A 20,290-nucleotide genomic window follows, 5' to 3' on the forward strand; every position below is an offset into this window, starting at 1 on the left:
AAAAAGTATTACGTAACCATGTGTGGTTTTAGGGGAATTTCCAGAAATATATTTATATCGCAAGTACAGTGATTATATTGTTTCTTTTGGTAATAAAGCCCACTGTCAGCAGTCTCTTAATAGTTTTGTGGTAAGTATATATGGCATATACATTTTCAACAGCATATATTTACCTTGATTATTTTGTTTTGGCCTAGGCTAGTTAATACTAGAAGTACAGCAGGTAGGTGTAGGAAGGAGCGGCCGCAGAGTGACCTTCCCTGCCCATTACCTGCCTATTACCATATAAGCCTAGAGTTTATACCGTACCTAGCTGGCAGAGATTCTTGAATGTATACGATATTTTTGCACTGTTTTTTGTGTTTGGAATATTTGTTAGTTAGGAATTATTAAATTTAATGATTAATTCATGTGTATTTATATGTTTTTCTGTCCTATTATCATGCATCATAATAGTGTATGTAATATGAGAGATTTTAGAGTCTATTTCGTGCCTAGCTTACCTGGATAAACCAACAATAGCCCCTTCTCCTCGAGAGATTTTAGATTCAGTAGTAAACCATATTTCAAAATTATTCTACTGCAGTAACTACATTGTGTTTACTCTTGAATCTGTTTATGCAATTATTTAGCCAGCTTTTCAGGGTAATCATGCACACTGTTTTTTTAATGCAGTGACTGCCTCGTATTAACTTCTAGATACTAAATATCATACATAACATACTGCACAGTAACTTAACTGCAGTCAAGGACTTTTGATATGATCCCTAACTACAATTTTGGAGATAATATCTTTCTATTTTTAGACAAAGGGACAAAACCTACTGTATTGAATATACTAATATGTTCCTGTTGTATTGTGATTTGTGGTCTTTGTGAAAGTTAACTTTTAACCTTGCAACATATATTTTTTTCTTAAACCTAAAAATAGAAAATGGCTGACAATTTGGATCCAGAATTAAGACAATTTTTGGCAGATAATGTCACAAGATTACAACAATTAAACATTGAACGTGATGAAGCAACGCATGCGATGAAAAAGTTAACATCTTTGTTACAAACGACAAGATTATCGTTAAATTCCTATAAAGAAAAAAGTGATATGTATGAACTTATGGTGTTACGAGATGGTAGCCATATAAAGCGATTGAAGCAAACAATCTCCAAGAAAGAAAGAGAGATTTTGAACTTAAAATCAGCTAGGAAAGGTTCGGAGCATGGAGATGATGATCTTGAAACTGATGGAGTAGAGCCAGACATAGAAAAACAAACAAGTGCAAGTGTAAGCATATTTCTATGTGACTATTTTAGCACATATTCTTTCTACTTAAGCGCATATTCAAGAACTGCTCAATGTACAAGATATAATTGAAACAGTTTGGCCAGTTTTTGATATTGAAAATGATTTAAATAATTGTTTTTCTAAAAATTGCTTCCTGGTACAGTACATGTACAATAGCACAAATAAAAATATACCCTTTTTTCTTTCGTAAAATGCAGTGCTGAACTCTTTTAATGTTCTATTTTTTACGTTGTACATTTCAAAATTTAAAGGGGAATCATCAATTATTGAATCCTCCTATGACCCATTTGACACTTTGTTAAAAACTATATATGTGTTCGGCCATTATTTTCTTTGTCATTCTAGTATAAATTGTTGAAATACACATGCTAATAAAGTGTAATGTTACTTTTTTAAAGACGTTTTTGCACATGTGTTTGGCCATTGTGTTCCTCATCATTCTACCATATGTATAAATGTTAAAATACAAAAATTAACAATAAAGTACTTTTTTTTAAAGTATTAATTTATGAGGCATTCAAATACAGTAGATGAATAGATAAGGAATAAACTGCATTATTATCATATTATTACCAAAACTAAAACTATTGAATTAATACTGTATTTTCATTACCATTAGTATCCTGTAACAAGATCAGTAATAGTGATATTTCAAAACAAATTGTTATTTTTAGAAAGATGGTGACCCAATAATTAGTGATGTAAAGCCAGATGCATCTGAATTTGTCTATGGAATTTCTCATGAAGTTTATGACCAACTCCTGCGAGATCATATTCAGCTTAAAAAGGAATTGGAAAACTTGATACAAGCAGAAAAGATTAATCCTAGCAAATACATGGTTAGTATGAACATATTTCATGTGTTGCATCAGATTCCAATAATATAAACAGCATCATACAACAATGTTTACAACATATGTTGGAATTTTATGTAGTGGTAAAAATGTTTATTATGAAATAATACTTGTTATTATGAAACTAATTTTTAAACAAGCTCTCAACAATATTTTTTTTTAATTACTGTAGGAAACCAGTTAAAAAACGGTTTCCTGGGCGGTCTGGATTGGAATCAATTGGTTTCTTTGAAACGCTTTTTTGTTTTTTGTAGATTAGCTAACTCCTACTAGCAAGAAAAAACCTGTACTTTCAAGAATGTGTTGTTGAACACATTCTCAATCAATACAAATAGAAGCAATTAACATGAAGTCACTGAAAATGGAAATTCCATAAAACCATAAATAACATCTGACCTTGTTAACTACCCTGGGAAAAATACCCTGGATCATTATTATTTCTGAAACATGATAAATAAAATGCTGCCCTGGGAAATTAACCATGGATCTTGTTATTTGTAGCTTGTATTGAATTTAATTATTAATTACCATGCACACTAGCTAAACTTGTACTATGAATTAATATGATATTCACACGTTTTTTTCACACGTTTTTTTTAATTTTGTTTTTACTGTTTGTATACAGGATTACCTATATCTCAGACTTTTGTCTGTATGTACTTTCTGATTCTTTAGTATTTATTCAAAGTATAGTGTGTGTCCTACACTTTGGTAGAAATACAATAAAAAAAAACCTTTAGGTCTCTACAAATGCCCTTAGGCCCCAAAACTGTAGTTCTAGTATGTAGTTTGTAAACAAAAGATTTCCGTCTTTTTATGAGTGCATATGGAAGTACATTTTTTGTTAGTTTTAAGAACAAATTTAAATTCATACTTTCATTTCGTTAATTTTTGGTTTTTACATAACCACATAATTAATAGAAAGATTGAATGGTATTGTATACTTCTTTTTATTGTTTGGATAATAACCTAGATTATTAGGTAACCTTATAATTCAATGTGTACATTCTAATCTTTATTGTGAATACAGTACTTAATGCACTATTAGAGGTTGTGCTCACTTTGTTTGATTTCTCTGTAGTAATTGTAGCCTACATGTATATGGTTCTCAGAAGCTTTATTAATACTAGTACCTTTTTAATTTATTTTAATTTCAAAATTCACATGTTTGCTGATTGATTGTGTATTACATTTTTATCTATTTCTAAGATAAGTAGACACAATGCAAAAACATTTGTGTACACATATTTAGATTGATACCAGTTTTAAGTACTCTTGCTTAAGTATACATTAATTTCTGTTTTCTTTTAACATAGGAAGATGAAGAAAGAAAAGTACTAATAACTCAACTAGAGAGGTCTAATTCTGAACTTAAGAGTCAGATAAGAAAATTAGATAAAGATTTACAAGATGTTACAAATATAATTAAAAGTGACCCTAGCAGTAACCAATCAAAGGTTTTAGATTTTTCACAACAGGTAAGTGACCCAATACTTATTGGATACTTTTAAGTCAAGCATTGTACCGATGTATCTCTCAATATTAGAAGATAAAACATGTCTCTGTTATGAATAATGGTAAACCTCCAGTAGCTGAAACTTCTTCAGAATAAAATAAAAATTACAGAATACAGCCTAGTCTATGCTAGCAATTTAGGAGTAGTCTGCTAGAGTCTACACTAAACAACAGAAAACTGGAAAACGTTTCTTTATAAATGAATACAACAAAAATATAGATGGGGTTTTTCATTGTTTTCGGTTCTTGATAGAAATGCTTTTTCATGATTGCTTATTTCTTTTTGAGAATTCAAAATCATTAACAATTATCAGGATATGGATGTGTCCAGTTGCTTTATTCCCTTTCAAGTGAATGTTTTATTTTGTTTATATTTTATTTCAGTTAAAATCTTTAGAAGATAAATATAAAAGGCAAGAAATTCTATTACATTGTATGGAAGACAAATGTCAGGATTTAGCTACTAAGTTATTAGAGTTAAAAGAATCAAGAAAAGATGATGTAACACCTAAAAAAATAGAACATTCTGGCGCAGCCTTTTCTCCCGCAGTGGCCAAGGTAGGATTGTCTAAATGCAATTTACTTTCACCTTTCTATATATATTTACATTATATTGTTTGAAGTTTTGCAGGGTGAAAACATTGATACCCATAAATCAATATATATACATTATTTTTATAACATCTATGAAATAAAAAGAAAGAAAAATAATGTATTAATAATAATAATGGTAGTCTTATATAGCCAATGGCAATGTTTCTGAGTGCTTTACACACAAAAATAATCCATAAAATATCATAAGAAAAAAAGAAGAAAAGCAGATGAACTATTGAAGATGGGAATCGATTTCCTGAAACATGTTTGTATGTATTGTCTCTGATTAAACATGAGATTACTACTAAAACGTGTAGAATTATTTATTAAATGTTCCTCAGTACTGCTGACCCTGCTGAAACAATTTTTTCTTTTATTATGTAGTCTGATAATTCTGCATCAACGGTAACCGTAGATCAGGAAGTTAGAGATTTGAGAGTTAGCAACAGTGCACTCCAGTCAAGTCTTGAAAAAAGTCATCAAAAGCAAAAACTGTTGACTGAAAAACTGAAATCTGCTGAAATAAAATCACAGGTAATCAAAGTACCGCAGCAGTATAATAATATTATTATAGTTTCCACGTCTTTATAAGCCCTTGCAGGTGTCTATGGAATAATTTATGTATATTTTGTTTATTATCAGAAAAAAAAAGGAATAAAGTATTATTATTATATACTGGTCAAGTTAACTGGCCAGTCCATCTTTCAACTTAAGAAAATATTATATTCATTCCACTAACGTTCATTATTTGTACACTGAATACTGTACAAACACCATGTAAGTCCCTTTTAGTTAAAGACGAAAAAATATTAAACACAAATTTGCATAAGGTTGTGCTTCGAAAGCACTTGGTTTACTATGCTGATTTTTTTTAATAGAAATATATATATATAGATATATTTTAATGCACATTACTACTCTCACATGCATATACTTTTATTTGGGACCTCACGACATTTATTTTAGGCTATTGTCTGCCAAATATATTTCTAAAATTTGAAATTTAAACTTTGTTATTGTAACAGATTTTGGAACAGCAGTATCAATCGCTATTAAGAGTTCCGAAAAAAAATAAACAAGTTGTTGACATGTGTGAAAAATGCTCTGATATGGAAAAAAAAATTGAAGAATTAAAAAAGGAAAGTGAAGAACAGAAACAAATTAATGGACACCAAAGTGCACAGGTATTTATCTTAATTTTTTTATACAATTTGTTTTTGTTTCATACGCATCCAACAGCAAGAAAGTTGGCAATTAAATAATGGGTAAACAATAATTCATCATGTTATAAAGTCCATGTAGTAGAAAGAGTTACTTACAACCCTGGCACTAGGTCAGGATTGAACCTCGGACATTGGGATTGTGAGGCGAGCATGTTAACCACCAAGCTACTTTTCCAATACTTTTCTAAGTGTGTATAGAGTCAAGCGGTTAAGGCTGATAAACTGGCAAATAGCATTCACATTTCCATGGGTTTCAAAGACAAGTTTCCTGCTAGAACTTATGTTGTATAAATTCTAACAGCTGCTTTTGTAAAAGTAAAGTATAAAATTTTATTTCAATTTGTTACAGTTAACTGTTTATATTGAAGACTATAACCAATCAAGACTGGAAATAACAAATTTGAAGAAAAGAAATGAATCTGAAGTGTCACAATGGAAATTAAATTACACCAAATTGAGTGAAGAAGTAAGTTCAAATGTTTTTAATGTTGTGTTCAATTCTTTATTATTTATTAATGTTTTCCATTTCTATACTATTTCTATATTAGAAAACTGGTAAGGATAATCATAAGCAAATTCATTCACTGTCCTTCTTAAAGGTGACAATTCTGTTCAGACAAAAACATATACAAGATGCGCTACATAAACAAAGTCTTAAGTTTTTTGGAAGTGGATTTGTGGAATAAATCCTGGCATTTGGAACACGGGCTAAGGATGTTAACCACCAAGTCCAAACATTTTTATAGTCAGTAGCATAACGGCTATGAGCAGTCACTGGCTAAACCCAGGTGGCCCCTGAGCATTAAAATATGTCAAAAGAGGCTAAGAACGGCCGGCCTCCGGCGTTGGAGGGCCACTTAGGATTCCTAAACATCAGCGTTACGCCACTGATTACAATACTGTATATATGTACGTAGGAAGATACGTTGACAACCGCAGTTTGTTTTGTTTTATTACAACTGAAATTATGAATAAATAATAATAAATGTAAATACATTTTTTGCAGTTGGAAAAAATGAAAAAGGCTTTAGAATCACAACAGCAGGTAAATTCAAGGCTCAGAGATGAAAATGCAAGAAGACGGGCTCCTACAGTCCCTGAGCCATATCAACAAAGAAGCTGGGCTGACTCGTCCTACCAACGACCAATTGTAGATGTTTGTGATGAAACACAAAACTCTTCTTCTAATCGCACTCGTCGTGAAGGTCCTACAGCTCCTTACCACAGCGCCGTCACCGAGCTTGTATGCCCGCGCTGTAAACGGGAATTCCCACAATCTCAAGCGACAGAGTTTAATATACATATGGGGCGTTGTTTACACGATTGATCAGATATGAAATTAGTATGTACATTAACTTTTAAATGTATATTATGTTCTATGCTACTGTAATTATCATTGTACTTCATGTTTGATAAGTCAAGAACTCACATCTGAACCTGAATATTCTATGTATTATAGCTTTGTACACAATACTGTATTTTTCTTAGGGCCTATAGCAAAATATAAATTGCGTTTATTATTTTATGCGCTTATCTGATATCTAAAATTTGTCATTTTAGACTGTAATCTCTGTAGTATTGTAATTGTAATGTTTAAATTAAATTATTTTAGACAATAATTTTCCTTAAATGTAAGTAAAATTTTGAATTTGTTATGATTATTATCAACAATTTGTTATTTCTTTAATTTTATTTTCAGAATCATGAATTAAAATAGTATAGTTCTAAGTGTATTTCAGTTTGGCTCTTGCTTTTTATTTTTGTTGGCTACGCATGATACTAAAATGTGTATACAGTATATGAACAAAGTGTATGCGAACACACTATATACTTTAATTTGCCTCTTATATAGAAACTGTATTATCCAGTTATGTTGCACATGTGTTTGAATAATTTATATAGGCTTAAGATAAAATGGTGATGTCAAAATTAAAATATTAAATGTAACATTTTGTGAAATTGTTTGCCTTTTACTGCCTTTTACAACATTCTTGTATACTAGGTTATTGTAAAGTTTTATAATCTCTTTGTATACTAATGTATTTTTTTTGTATGCCTACTGTAACCTATTTGTATCTATTGTATTTTTATGTAGGCCTACTGAAGCTACGTTTATCAAAATGGCACTCTCTAATATACGACATATAGATATAGTCATCCAAGACATAAAGAAACATTAATGCAACATATTTACTGTACTTTTTATCATTTATTAATTATTTAACAATAATGTTTTTATAATCGTCAGTATAACACACAAAGAGACACGCATTTTCAGCTGAGTTTAACACGTGTGCCACGTTTCCATTTTCTCCATGTGGGTTGCTGACAACATTGAACGAATCTTATTAAAAATACTATTTATTCTAAGTTAACAGTAAAGTAAGCATAAAGCAATAGGTTATGTGATTACAGTATCTTCGCACGATTTGACTGAATGATAATCATTAGTATCGAAGCATCCGGGTTGTCCCTTTCCATTTTCCCCCTGTGTCTCAGGCAGACTAGGGAAGAGTGAAAGTATTGTAATTTCACTCTGGGGAGACCGACTCAAGATCTAGCAACTCTCTGGAATCCTGCTTTTTTTATTCAGTCAACTCTTCCAATACCGGACACCTTTGGGCTGGCCAAATATGTCTGTTTCCATAAAGTTTGGTAGTCGGAATGTATTTGAATGGTAAAAATGAATTTGGAACTATTTGGAGTTCAAGAAAAGTCTGGTATTGGAAGAATGTCCAGTGTTCAGAGAGTCCGGTATTGGGAGTTGACTGATTATTTATATTATCTTGAATTGAATATCCATTGTCAATACTGGCATGTATTAAGTTAACATTGAGTAGCATGCCTTTCTTACCACCATTATTGAAGTGACTAAACAGTGCAAAGCGGAGCGTAGATGTATTATTTAAGCAAGTTTAATGCTGTATTTTACAAGCCAATATTTTGTATTCTTAAAATTATTGCAAATTTATTATTCCTAGCAGCCTACATCGATTGTTCTCACACATTAATAATTGAATGCTTTAATGACATTGACAAACAAGGCACTGGAAATAAATAATTTACAGAAAAAATGAACATAACATTTAACAATATGTTATTATTACAACTTTACTTTTACTTAGTTCAAAACACCTTCGCACCAAAAATGTATATGTATAATTTGAAGTCACCTATAATGTGTCGTACAAAAATAATGCGTTACATAATTTTACAAAATTACGAAAAATATAATTAGGCCTACGAATTATAAAAACATATTTTACATAAATACAAATGTATTCATCATGTTACGTTGCATAAACGTGGTAGAAATAAATTTAAAATGTAGCCTAATTCTAACGTTTAATAACAAGAAAATAATACTGTGTAATTTGGACGCGCTGTAGGGTGTTTTTCTTTTGTGAAATTGCTCCTCTTTGTATCTAATGCCGATTGTTTGAAAGTGTTTTTGTTTTTCGTTGACGGAAACCTAGCGGCGTAAATGATGGGCTGAGTAAAGTTTCATTGAACCAAGAGTTGCATAAAATACAATGTTATGCAAATTCAAACTCATTTTTTATTTTAGTGGAATCACGCTGTTTAAAAGTAGGCGCACATAAACTTCGACTTACACCTGATTTGCTCTGATTATTTTTTTTTGTGATCAAGCTCAGGCCTATTCCACATCTTACCGTATATTGTTTATCTTCCTTATTGCTAACCCGTATATGAGTATAAATTAGGTATAAATTCACAACCATAAGCCCTATTTACATGTTTTTACAAGCCATCATATGGCACAATGTCCACGATTTTCTAAAACACCACTCTACTGAGAACACTCTTAGCAGAAACTCACGGGTTGAATAACATTTCCATGTTTTATTGTTTGAACATCACAATGAATTTTTTGTGTTCTGGTGTCGAGGATGTATAGATTTTCTTCTAGTGGTATTGCTAAGTAACCGTCTAATAAACCGTCGCTAACAACTTTTCGATTATGCTCGTTATGTGGCCAGTCATTTGCATTTATTGGTTTCCCATTGACTGTGATTACTTTAAGACCCCCTGTTTTTAGATCGACAAATAAAGCTTCAATATCTTCTCGTGGACTTAAAAGCATGTCATACGAATCCCGTGTTACAGACGGGAAAAATGCTACATCGCTGATAATGATATTTGCACGAATTTCAAAGTGTTGTTCAATCTTTCCGAAATCAGAAACAGTCTGAACAAAAACAGCGCCTTTTTTGTAATCGATACTAACAAGAAATTCTCCATTTGGTGATATTTTGGGAACACCATGAATATTTTCATTTACTGAGACAACTGTTTCTGTAATATAATCAATTATTATCTGCTTTCCCGTTTCAGAATTTCCACAGTTAACGACAAGATATCCGCCAAATGATACGTATGCAAGCGAATCGGGAACACAGCCATGACTCACAAGTTCTAAGGTACTAACTTTCTTCATAGATTTCAAATCTATCTTATCCAAGCCCAATTCCTTATCATGGTGAGCAAACCCATACTCAAAGTACCCCTGTCCAGGGATTTGTTCAGGAGGGATATAAAGGCTTCGGACACTATCGTAATGATGATTTGATGGCTCCATGTGAATTGGATGATGGGCCTGGAATTTACTTGCGTCTGGTATGATTTGAACTATACGAGCATTTGGTTGGTCATCTTTTTCCCAATTTACAATCCATACTTGGTCTAAATGCTCCACGTACTGTAGCGATACAGGTCCCGATTTCATCTCTATATACTGTAATAAAAAACATTAATTTCAGAGAAATGCAATCACAGGTTTCTATATTTCAACTATTTCTAAACATCGGTAGACGTTTACATCTTTCTTTGCTTTACTTTGTGTTTGTTTTTTAATTGAAACCTACCTCAACAATTTGTTCGTTGCCGATAGCCAGAACTAATATTCTGTTTTCTACTGGTTGTGTGACGTATATAAACCTGTTTCGAACACGAACTGCTCCTCCCCATATGCAAGTCTGTTCGGCGGTTTTATTTTTCACGTTGCAGAGTTTCTCGTTTGTATTTGGAATCATGTCATTTGAACTCTTGGTGATTTGGCTGTCGCAGCTAACTGGATCAATTGCTGTAATGCCATGCTTATGGAAGGCATAGAATAGGCTTCGAATTGGATCATGGGATACTAAAGAAGAGACGAATTATGATAATTAAGAACAAATACATTTATCAATATTCATTCATTCATTTCATTTATTTCGGATAGTACATCCATATACAAAACAGAGACAAAATTTCATCAGGAAATTAACAATAGCATCTTCCACATAAATAACCTCAAATATCGATTTGCACCAACGCTGATGCAGGTTGGATGAAGAAGTACATTAAAAAAGCTACTTTAAAGTAACTTTGCATCATGGCGCTAATTTAATTGATCAGATAGTATGACGTAAGTGTACCTTAATCTAAAGTATAATTCGTCAAACATCTAACCAACCGAAACAACTTTGGCATCGATATCTCTTATAAAAATACAAAATGGAAGATGGAGGGGACAATGATAGAAGGTTATAATTTATTCCTCCAGTTCACGTTGTTATTGTATGTCTTTTGTAAGATGAAATATCATAAAATAATATAATTAAAACCATTCAGTGTCATTGTTTGGGAATTGCACTCACTTATTGCTTCTTCTTCAACAAGTACTGCGTTGACTTCTTTTGTACCGATATCGTTCATTACACTGCAGATAAATCTTCCGGTATTTTCTATCTTTGCATCATTTATCGATAATGTTCTGTTGTTTAGTGCTTAAATGTAAATATAAATATTTTACATAGTTTAGACCACTTATATTGTATACATCGTATGGTTTTACCTTCCACAATATAGGCCTAGAATAACCATTTTTATTCTACAAAATCATACATGAGAAAAGAATCAGTAAATAAGGTAGAAGTATAGTTTGTTATATACACATTGGCTTGTTTATACAAAATTTATAGCTATTATTGGTCAAATTAAACTTAAAGGTATATCATTAATATTAGTATAACTAAGTATTAAGGTGAGCTTGGTCAAGTTGTTACAATGCTGTAGTCATACCTGTAACTTCATTTTCCTTTAGACGTAGGCCATTCCGTTGCCAGGAGATAGTAGGCTGTGGCACTCCCCAAGCATTGCAATAAAATGTAGCTGTTTTCCCTGTCGCCATGAGTTGGTTTTCAGGGCAGACACGAATTGTTGGTGCAACTGAAAATAACAATATAAATAATATATAAACATTAATTAATGTTAATGTAAGTTAATACATTATACAATTGTGATACCGAATGTATATGTTTAGTAACATGTATGGGTGTTTCGATACATAAACTGCAATTGTTTGGAAAGGAGAAAGTTCTATATTTCAAGAATCTTTTGCTTTTACTAGTTTACTGCCGCAAAATTTGCTTTTATTATTACCTTTCACTCGTATTGTGTATGTTTGAGTTGGTAGTACACGATTACGAATACGACATGTATAATTCCCAGCATGCATTGTTGTTACAGGCGTAAAATATAAATGACCATCTCCAAACATCTATAAAAAGAAAAGACATGGATTATTAAGACAGAAACAGAAAAAAAAGTAGAAACACCAGCAAATAGATTGATGATCATTTCAAAATGGAAGCTTTAGCAATGCTATACACAGGAGTTTGGTTTTAATAAACCAGAAAAATAAATTGAAATCACAAGAGGGACAGATGCAATGCATAGAGAACCTATTTAGAGGTTTCACAAAGATATTGAACCTTACACCATAATAAACGATAAGATACAAAAAAGACTTTCGGTAGGGCTTGGTAGAGAACGAGAACTTAGTTTAGAAAACTTTAGTATGCCTGAGGTGAGGTGACTTATGCGGAAAGCATTGAAATCACAAGCGATAGCTTCAAATGTAAGCAACATGGAAGCAGAGAGAACTTATCCAGTTTTACTAAACTGTCTAGCCTTACACCATAAAAAAGTAAGACATTCATATTGGTTTGATGCAGAGTATGCCTAAGTGTAGCATATTCGGTAGAAGGGGCATGCATTCTACAATTAAATATACCTGAATGCCATCTAGATAGTTAATTGTGTCAAGCGCTACGCCATTCCTCATCCATACTATATCTGGTGTTACTGCTTCGTCTCCTTGGATATCACATCCCAATACTAGTCTGTCACCACCTATTGCTAAGGTTTCTTTGTTTCGAAGACCCTCGTCAAGATTGTATCCACCGACACCTGGGAAAACCATAGTGAAATATTTGATTAATACAAAACTTAAATGATACTTTGATAAGGCGAAAGAGAGATGACACTAATTCAAGTTCATTCAAACGTTTTTTTTTCATGTCTAATTTTCTGTCCCGTAAACGTCGTCGTTAAAACGTTAATGTATCAATAATAGATAAATAAATAAAAGCAATAATTGCGTCCTAATGAACAGCACTGCATAGCTTATATTATACCTTCATGGTCAGATCCAAATCGTTGGATAACCGATGGAAGAGGACCAGACAGAACTACTGAGTGATGGTGACTGACAATGACCACGTATACAGCAATTATCGAGCTTAATGATAACTTACCAAATGTTTCAAAGAATTCATCATTTAACCACACCCCGTCCCCATTCGCGTCATGTTCTTCCAATACATCAGTCATTGTACAATGAGTTGAGATTGGCAACAAACTATCTCTTGTCATAGAAACGAGCACTTCATCTTTGCTGATGACGTCATCTTGGTCTAAATCGTAGTGGTTGAATATCAGACCCAGTAACAGATTCGTGGACACTGAAAAACAATGATGTCATTCGCTAATTGGTTTGTACAGTATAGGCTATTTGTTTTTAGGAGGGCTTACTAAATCTAAATTTCAGAAGTTGTTGTAATAAGCGTCACATAAATTTCCCAAAAACAATAAAACGAGATGTAAGTTTTCACTCTTTTTTTCTGGTTGAATATAAATGATAAATGATATGTTATAATAAATGTACTCATTTAAACACTGCTGTTGTCTGACCAAATTGTATTTTTAAGCCCACTTTTGATGTGCCGTTTCTCATGTGATGTAGACTGGTTAGGCTCTGTCATGATATAATCAGGAGAAAGGTTGATATACGAATTCGGTTATTTTTGTTTAATATAAAATAATTCGATATTAGCATTAGGCATAACCCGTTAATTTACCTGTATTATCAGTTGCAATATACGTATGTTGCGGATGCTTAAATTGCGTAGTGTAATGCTCAATAACTCGTTTTTTAAATGTTTGCTTGTTGATACCTGAACAGGTCATACCTGAAAACAAAAATAGATTAAAATTTATAGATTAAACAAACATTCGCCAATACCCTTTATCTGCTGTGTATTGTAAGCATTAACTATAGCACTGGTACTACCACAATTATTATTAGTATTGCCATAATCTTAAACGTCGCCAATATATAATGTAGGATACACGCTAAAAAATCATTTTGAAATCGATAGTTATCAATGTTTTTGTCTGTATACTCAGCGTGACTTTAATTTCTAGTCAAGTCACTAAATGACGGACTTCTGAAAAACTCTAAAAGCCGAAAAATGTTAGACATAGGCCTATGATACCGTAGTTATGTAATGATTATAAAATTAAAGATAATTATAATACAAATATAATTATGTATATTGACCGTTAATATATTAGGCAGACGTTAATTTAAACGAAATAAATTATGCGCTACTAAAGTAAAGATAATGTACGCGACTGAATGTTAGTCGATAACTAACCATTTGCTCGTATAATGCCAGAGCGCCATTCATTCGCTATGGAAACTATTAAGAATACATTATTAACGAAGGTCAATAATATAAAACCTTTTCAGATAATAAAAAATAATCATAAATTGTCATAAATTACTATTAAAATGTCATTCCAAACTACCTGATGATGGGCTATGCCCGAAACATGTCGTACAAATAAACTTAGGCCTATATTGAGGCAGTTTTAACTTATTTGATCTTGATCTTTTATTTATACCGTGTTATAAATGTACAGTTACACGTTCAACACTGTGTGCGCATTCAAAATGAGTGTACGGTATCGTTTTGCCAAAGCGACAATAATACTTTTCTTTCTTCTTGCGTCTTTCTATGCATACACAATTAAAGATAATTTCGAAATTGGCCTAATTTTATCAGTGTACCTATTATTACAAAGCAGATATATATACACTAATTCAAATTCACATTTGTTTCCTATGATTGACTTAAAAGCGAAGAAAAACATAGTTCCTTACCTCTGCTAAAACATTCATTTGTATGATGTACCGATATTTTTGTATTACTAATACAAGCCGTCTGATGCAAGTGGCAATGGCTTTCGTACCACTCGCCGTCTGAACCGCACGTTGGTTTCAATCGATCCGGTGGACAAGTCTTCACACACGTACATTCTGGCAACCCAAAATCATTGGTTGTACACGTTGAACCTGGTTGGCATGTCACCCTACGACAATCATCTGAGGAGTAGTAATATGGGACGGATATTTTAACTCAAAATTAGGAAAGTAGAATATACAGTAGAATCCCTATTTAAGGGAAAGCTTTTGGAACCCAACAAAGTAAACCTATTAAGGCATGTGAACCTGAGGCATAGGTTCACGAGGGAGTTTCTCGTAATATTATCCATAGGTTCGTGTATCTAAAGGTTGATCAAATATGATACAAATATTGAATGTTTATGGGTGCAATAGTATAAATAATGTTATGATGTGACAAATATAAAATATACCAAATGTTCATCCTTCTTTGAAACAAAATTGCAGAACTCGCGCGCATTTAACAACATTACACTCTCGATGACGTCATTAAGAGTGCAATAGAACTTTTAAAAAAAAATATGTTACCCACAATCCTCCAATCAAATGACAAGCATCTACTTGTTTTATAAAGTTGTTTATACGCGTAGAATCTATACGCGCATACTTAGAGCTACTTTTTTTACATAATTGAATAATATTATTCATAAACACAAATTATTTATAATCAAATAACTCCAGTGATCTTGAAGGTAACGATTTTTGTAACTAATAAAGACAAAACTTAATTAGAATTCAAATCAAAAGTTTAATTGGGGTAATTATTCATTGGAGAGAGAAAAAGTAAAATGAGTGACGGTGGATGCGTTATTTTGTGCATGAAAGCTCTTCATCAAGGCAATTTTCACGCAGCACTCTTTCATAATGCACGAGTTGAGGAAAGACTAGCTTTAATAAATTATGTTATGACTCTGTAACAAATGTATAATGCATCAGGGTAGCAGAACTGATTATAGTAATATTCCATTGTCCAATTGAAATAAAGGCCGAAGGCCTCGATAATTCAACATCTCATTGCGTATAGTAATCGAGCATATCGTTTTGTTACAGTATATCAAGTTTGTTTTATAAACATTCATTTATGATTTTATTATCAATTTTGCTAATAACATTTTAATCTTTAAACATTAGTTTATAATGTGTAGGAAATCTATTAAAATAATAGTAATAAGAGATGATTATAAGTTGAGGACAACGATAATAACTATGATGAAAGATGGCGGTAGAGATGATGAGGATTGTATCAATGACACTATCGTTGTGATAATAATGATATATTACCATGATGAGGAAAATAATTAAGGAAGATTATGAAGAAGGGAAAGATGATGAAAATAATGAAGATGTGGAGAAAAAATAACTAAACTATGACATTTTTATTTTGATGATTTTTATACAAATGACATCGTGATGATGATTAGTAAATCATCATTTTGATTAGATGAAGATGATATTATGAAACGCCTATAACTTGTTTGTACATTATTCACAAATGTTGACATATTCGTTCTTACCTGCTCCCTTTGGAACACTATGTTTGCGTGCGTGGCCCTGAAAGAGGAATTTGTACGAATTATGCAAATTAATTCAAACCAAACAAAACTTAAATTTCCTACCTAATCGATCAAAGTCTATGCGTTTAACGCATCGTATTTTGTCGACTTTCTTCCGGCCGTGTGTGTTCTTGCCATAGGCATGCGTAATTACGTATCGTATCACGCATGAATTATTGACTTCAAAAGTCAGAAAATTAATGACTTTGAATATATTCGATCCCACAAGTCTGACATTAAGACACATCGATGCATATATATGGATTAATATGAGTACTCCGACATTAAATGAGATTTTGTGACCTTACCGTAAGGTCTTATCTTTATAATTTAAGCGAGTTTGTACAACTGTGAAATGGAGAACAAATCAATGTTAAGCTCTGTCAAACTATTTTTACAAAAAACGTGTGATGTGCCCAAACATTGTAGTGATATGCCTAAATATGGTAGTGATATGACATCATCATGTCCATGGTCACATCACATTTTTTTGTCACATAAAGTTTGATAATGTATACAGCTCCAGAGCTTAAGTGAGGTAGGTGTCTCTCCTCGTCTGTTGGAAAAATTTTTTGCTTATGGGTTTTTTCAGTTACTAAATTCTTTCTCACATAAACTTAAAATATTACCAAATTCACTTCTACTACTATACTACCTTTTCGAAACTCACCTTAGACATTTAATTACTTCACAGACATAAATTAAAGTTATCTATTGTTTCAGAATTTATGGCTATCTGCTTTCTGTCAACTCAATGGTTTATTACAGTCATTCACCATGTATTATGCATTAATATCCTCGCAGCTACAACATTTAAGTCATTAGCTTCGTTTTCAAACTAAATTATTGTCGTTTTCAGTGACCTTAGTTACATTTGCTTACGTAAACCAATCAGTTTAATTCTCCTCGAATGACATTCTTTAAGTGTCTTCGCTACTTATACATCAAAATGAATAATGAAATGTGGCTAACTATATGCTCTCTCTTTCACACACACGAAGTAAAAGAAACAATTATTTCTATACTGTGTAATATTCGCTTAGAGCTTTTGGCAACACTACTTTTTCTACAACGTTTGCACAAACTTCGAATTACAAATATAATTTCTTCAGTGAAATGCATCTATTTATAATCAATAAACAATAATTATTTATATATGAAAGCCAAATTATTTCAAATCCTTTCTTTCTCCCAAATGTATTGCTTTTATGTATTTAGGCCGCAATACTTTTTGCTAGAGATCTCTTTTGGAGGACTTTATTATTCCTTTCTGCATGTTTAGACTTTAGACAGTGTTTCTTCAGCGTATCAAAAGGAAGAAAGTACAGACTATAAGTACTCACTCGAATCCCGCTGCTTTTTTGATCATTTTTAAGTAATCAGGCCGTAGCCAATAAGCCCTCTAAAGAATCATAGCAATATTTCTACAGTGAAATTAATCATCTCACGCAAATACAACGAACTTGTTTTCTATGTGAAATACAGTCATCTTGAATTTCAAGAAGTAATCTGTCCGCAATAATTTTTGTTCTAGATTTGTTAGTCTTTTCAAGAATTGTAATTACATGCACTTGATTTGGAAACATACATCTGTTTTCAATTTTGTTAATTCGATTGGATTTGTACGGTTTCACAAGCATCATCTTCAAACCAATGTTAATAATAGGCCTACTGTGTTTGTACATTATTTTTCCTAATATTTGCACGTCAGCATCCCTATCTTTTCAAAGATAAGAACACAACAATGTGTATATTGTATTGCTACCGTATCGAAAAAATAAAACAATCGGCCAACAGAAGGAACCAAAAACATTATGTAACCTTTTTTGAAAATAGTGGAATAATATTGAGAAAAGGTCTACATACATTTACAGAATTGTAAAATCTAAAAATAACAAATAATAACAAATACTTTTTCCTAAGTTGCAAATTACACAGAAGACGTATGTAAAATTCAAAGGAGGTCAAAACTAAGAAGAAATTGCTGGCCTATGTAGGCCTAAACTAACAAAATTTAACTTTACCCCAGAAAAACGCCTAGCGTCTGTGAGCACAGCTAACGTAACCAGAATGGTCACACAGAAAGCGTTAACGTCTCTCATGCCTCTGTATCATACGCTCTCCACTGTATGCTGTAAACCTGTTGAAGAAACAAAACACAGAATTCAGTGTTAATATGTATAGTCTATTCATATGGAAATATTTGTTAAATATTGTTATTAGATTCGACATATTGCAGCAGGCTACCTGTGTATTGTTAATAACCAACCCGTGTTGTATTAATCTAACATAATTAATAACTTCCTCCTGTTTTGAAATAATCAATATTCCTAAGTAAGAAAGTGTAATTCTTTTCACTAAGCAATAAAACATACGATATCAATGGCCCGCAGTATTTATTATATGATTTGGATGTGTGTGACGCAGTGTGTGCATTCAATGTATTTAAATAAGAGACTTATCTAGTAACGTTGGAAAACAATCTTTACCAGAAATGTACTAGATCGCCTTTATGTTTTTGTATTTGGTGAAGCATTCATTACTATTATAAATCCATGTACACATTTATGAGCCTGCAAATATCAAATATGTCCTGGTCGCAAGAGGCGACTATAATAATGATAATTTATTTGGAAGCTACACTTATGAAATAGTGACACACTTCTTGAATGAATTGCGTCCAGAGTAAGCAAAATAAAAGAAAGAGAACAATAATGAGAACCACACTATCACGTGATACTTCATTAACATAACAGTATGACATTCATTGAATGACTAATGGTAATTATTATTTCATGTAAAATTCATCATAAAGTCTTTATCGACATACATTAGTACAAAACCTAGGAATGGCATCGTAATTGTTATGAATAAGTTATCATAACAAGGAAAAGACTTGAGAATTAGATGTAAACGAAGGTGAACTTAAAAAATCGAACAACAGGTTAAAATACACATAATGATATACCATTAATATTCAGGTAAACTCTTATGTACTTTCATAATGCATTCAAACCAACATTGTTTGTTCCGTTCAATATTAGTCATCACATTGATATTTACCTTTTCATTTATTATTGTATAATAAAACCGTGTGCTTCTCTATTACAACAATAGATACTGCCGTTACTTTAATCAAGAGGAAGTTGAATATTTTACTTTATACTATAGTAGTATATAAAAAACAGTCCGATTGTCGAAATTTCGTTCTTAAATAGGCCTGTTTTTATACGTTAGTAGACAATGTATTGTGAGCAGAAGATGCTCTCCAGATGGAATAGCATTCTGAGATGAGAGTGTCTCATATTGTATTCAGTCACTTATATACTTTTATATAAATGTTTAAATAAGTAAAATCCTTACTGAATTGTTGTTAAGGAAACCTTACACGATAAATTGCATGACATTTCGATAATATTGATGATTGACGTCGTTTAAAAATATTCAGGGAATTGAACCATGTCCATCCGATTGTTCGTTCCGTGACAACAAATTTCATATCGTTTTGTTCTAAAACCACACAGTCACGTACCAAAGTGACAGGTAAGTCACTCAAAATTAAAAATAAATAAACAACAAAAATGTGGTTACTTTACGCAAGGACATTTTAGGCGACACTTTGGAGTTGAAAAACCGTGGATTTATATTGTGTATTCTTCAAATAATTACCCATAGCACAATGTAATATTTGAGTGTGGGAAAATATTAAGGTCATAACCAATTATAGGTATACACGTTTATTACAGAATTATGTGTCTTAAATTTTGAGGTTCTGGTAAGAAAGACAGTGAAATGTCATCAAATGTTGCTGTAGTCACACATCTAAAGTTCTGTCTACACTATCAAACTTTATGTGACAACACAATTTGATGTGC

The 20,290-nt window shown here is 32.0% G+C and overlaps 2 protein-coding genes across 4 annotated transcripts in view; one reads left to right on the forward strand and one right to left on the reverse strand.

Annotated features, from left to right (window-relative positions):
- On the forward strand, positions 1-8,234 carry LOC144845375 (uncharacterized). Its single transcript, XM_078702660.1, has 9 exons — positions 1-130; positions 932-1,282; positions 1,978-2,142; positions 3,474-3,635; positions 4,057-4,230; positions 4,651-4,800; positions 5,292-5,450; positions 5,839-5,955; positions 6,496-8,234. Exons 2-9 carry the CDS (start codon positions 935-937, stop codon positions 6,814-6,816), a joined length of 1,596 nt encoding a protein of 531 aa, XP_078558786.1. The 5' UTR covers positions 1-130; positions 932-934; the 3' UTR covers positions 6,817-8,234.
- The window catches only part of LOC144845370 (follistatin-related protein 5-like), a 23,479-nt gene continuing 11,102 nt past the window's right edge, over positions 7,914-20,290 (reverse strand). For 2 of the 3 annotated variants that reach the window (XM_078702654.1, XM_078702653.1), the window contains exons 2-12: positions 18,440-18,555; positions 16,377-16,413; positions 14,782-15,003; positions 13,694-13,804; positions 13,091-13,297; positions 12,568-12,743; positions 11,934-12,051; positions 11,574-11,720; positions 11,150-11,278; positions 10,376-10,650; positions 7,914-10,245 (exon numbers count right to left, since the gene is read on the reverse strand). In XM_078702654.1, coding sequence (XP_078558780.1) covers positions 9,316-10,245; positions 10,376-10,650; positions 11,150-11,278; positions 11,574-11,720; positions 11,934-12,051; positions 12,568-12,743; positions 13,091-13,297; positions 13,694-13,804; positions 14,782-15,003; positions 16,377-16,413; positions 18,440-18,517 — 2,430 coding nt within the window. In that variant the 5' untranslated portion in view covers positions 18,518-18,555 and the 3' untranslated portion in view covers positions 7,914-9,315. Of the gene's footprint in view, positions 10,246-10,375; positions 10,651-11,149; positions 11,279-11,573; positions 11,721-11,933; positions 12,052-12,567; positions 12,744-13,090; positions 13,298-13,693; positions 13,805-14,781; positions 15,004-16,376; positions 16,414-16,478; positions 16,712-18,439; positions 18,556-20,290 lie in introns of those variants that run through there. The other variant, XM_078702652.1, reaches the window with a different exon arrangement.

This window comes from Antedon bifida, chromosome 6 (genome assembly GCF_963402885.1).
Source record: "Antedon bifida chromosome 6, ecAntBifi1.1, whole genome shotgun sequence".
Lineage (NCBI taxonomy): Eukaryota > Metazoa > Echinodermata > Crinoidea > Comatulida > Antedonidae > Antedon > Antedon bifida.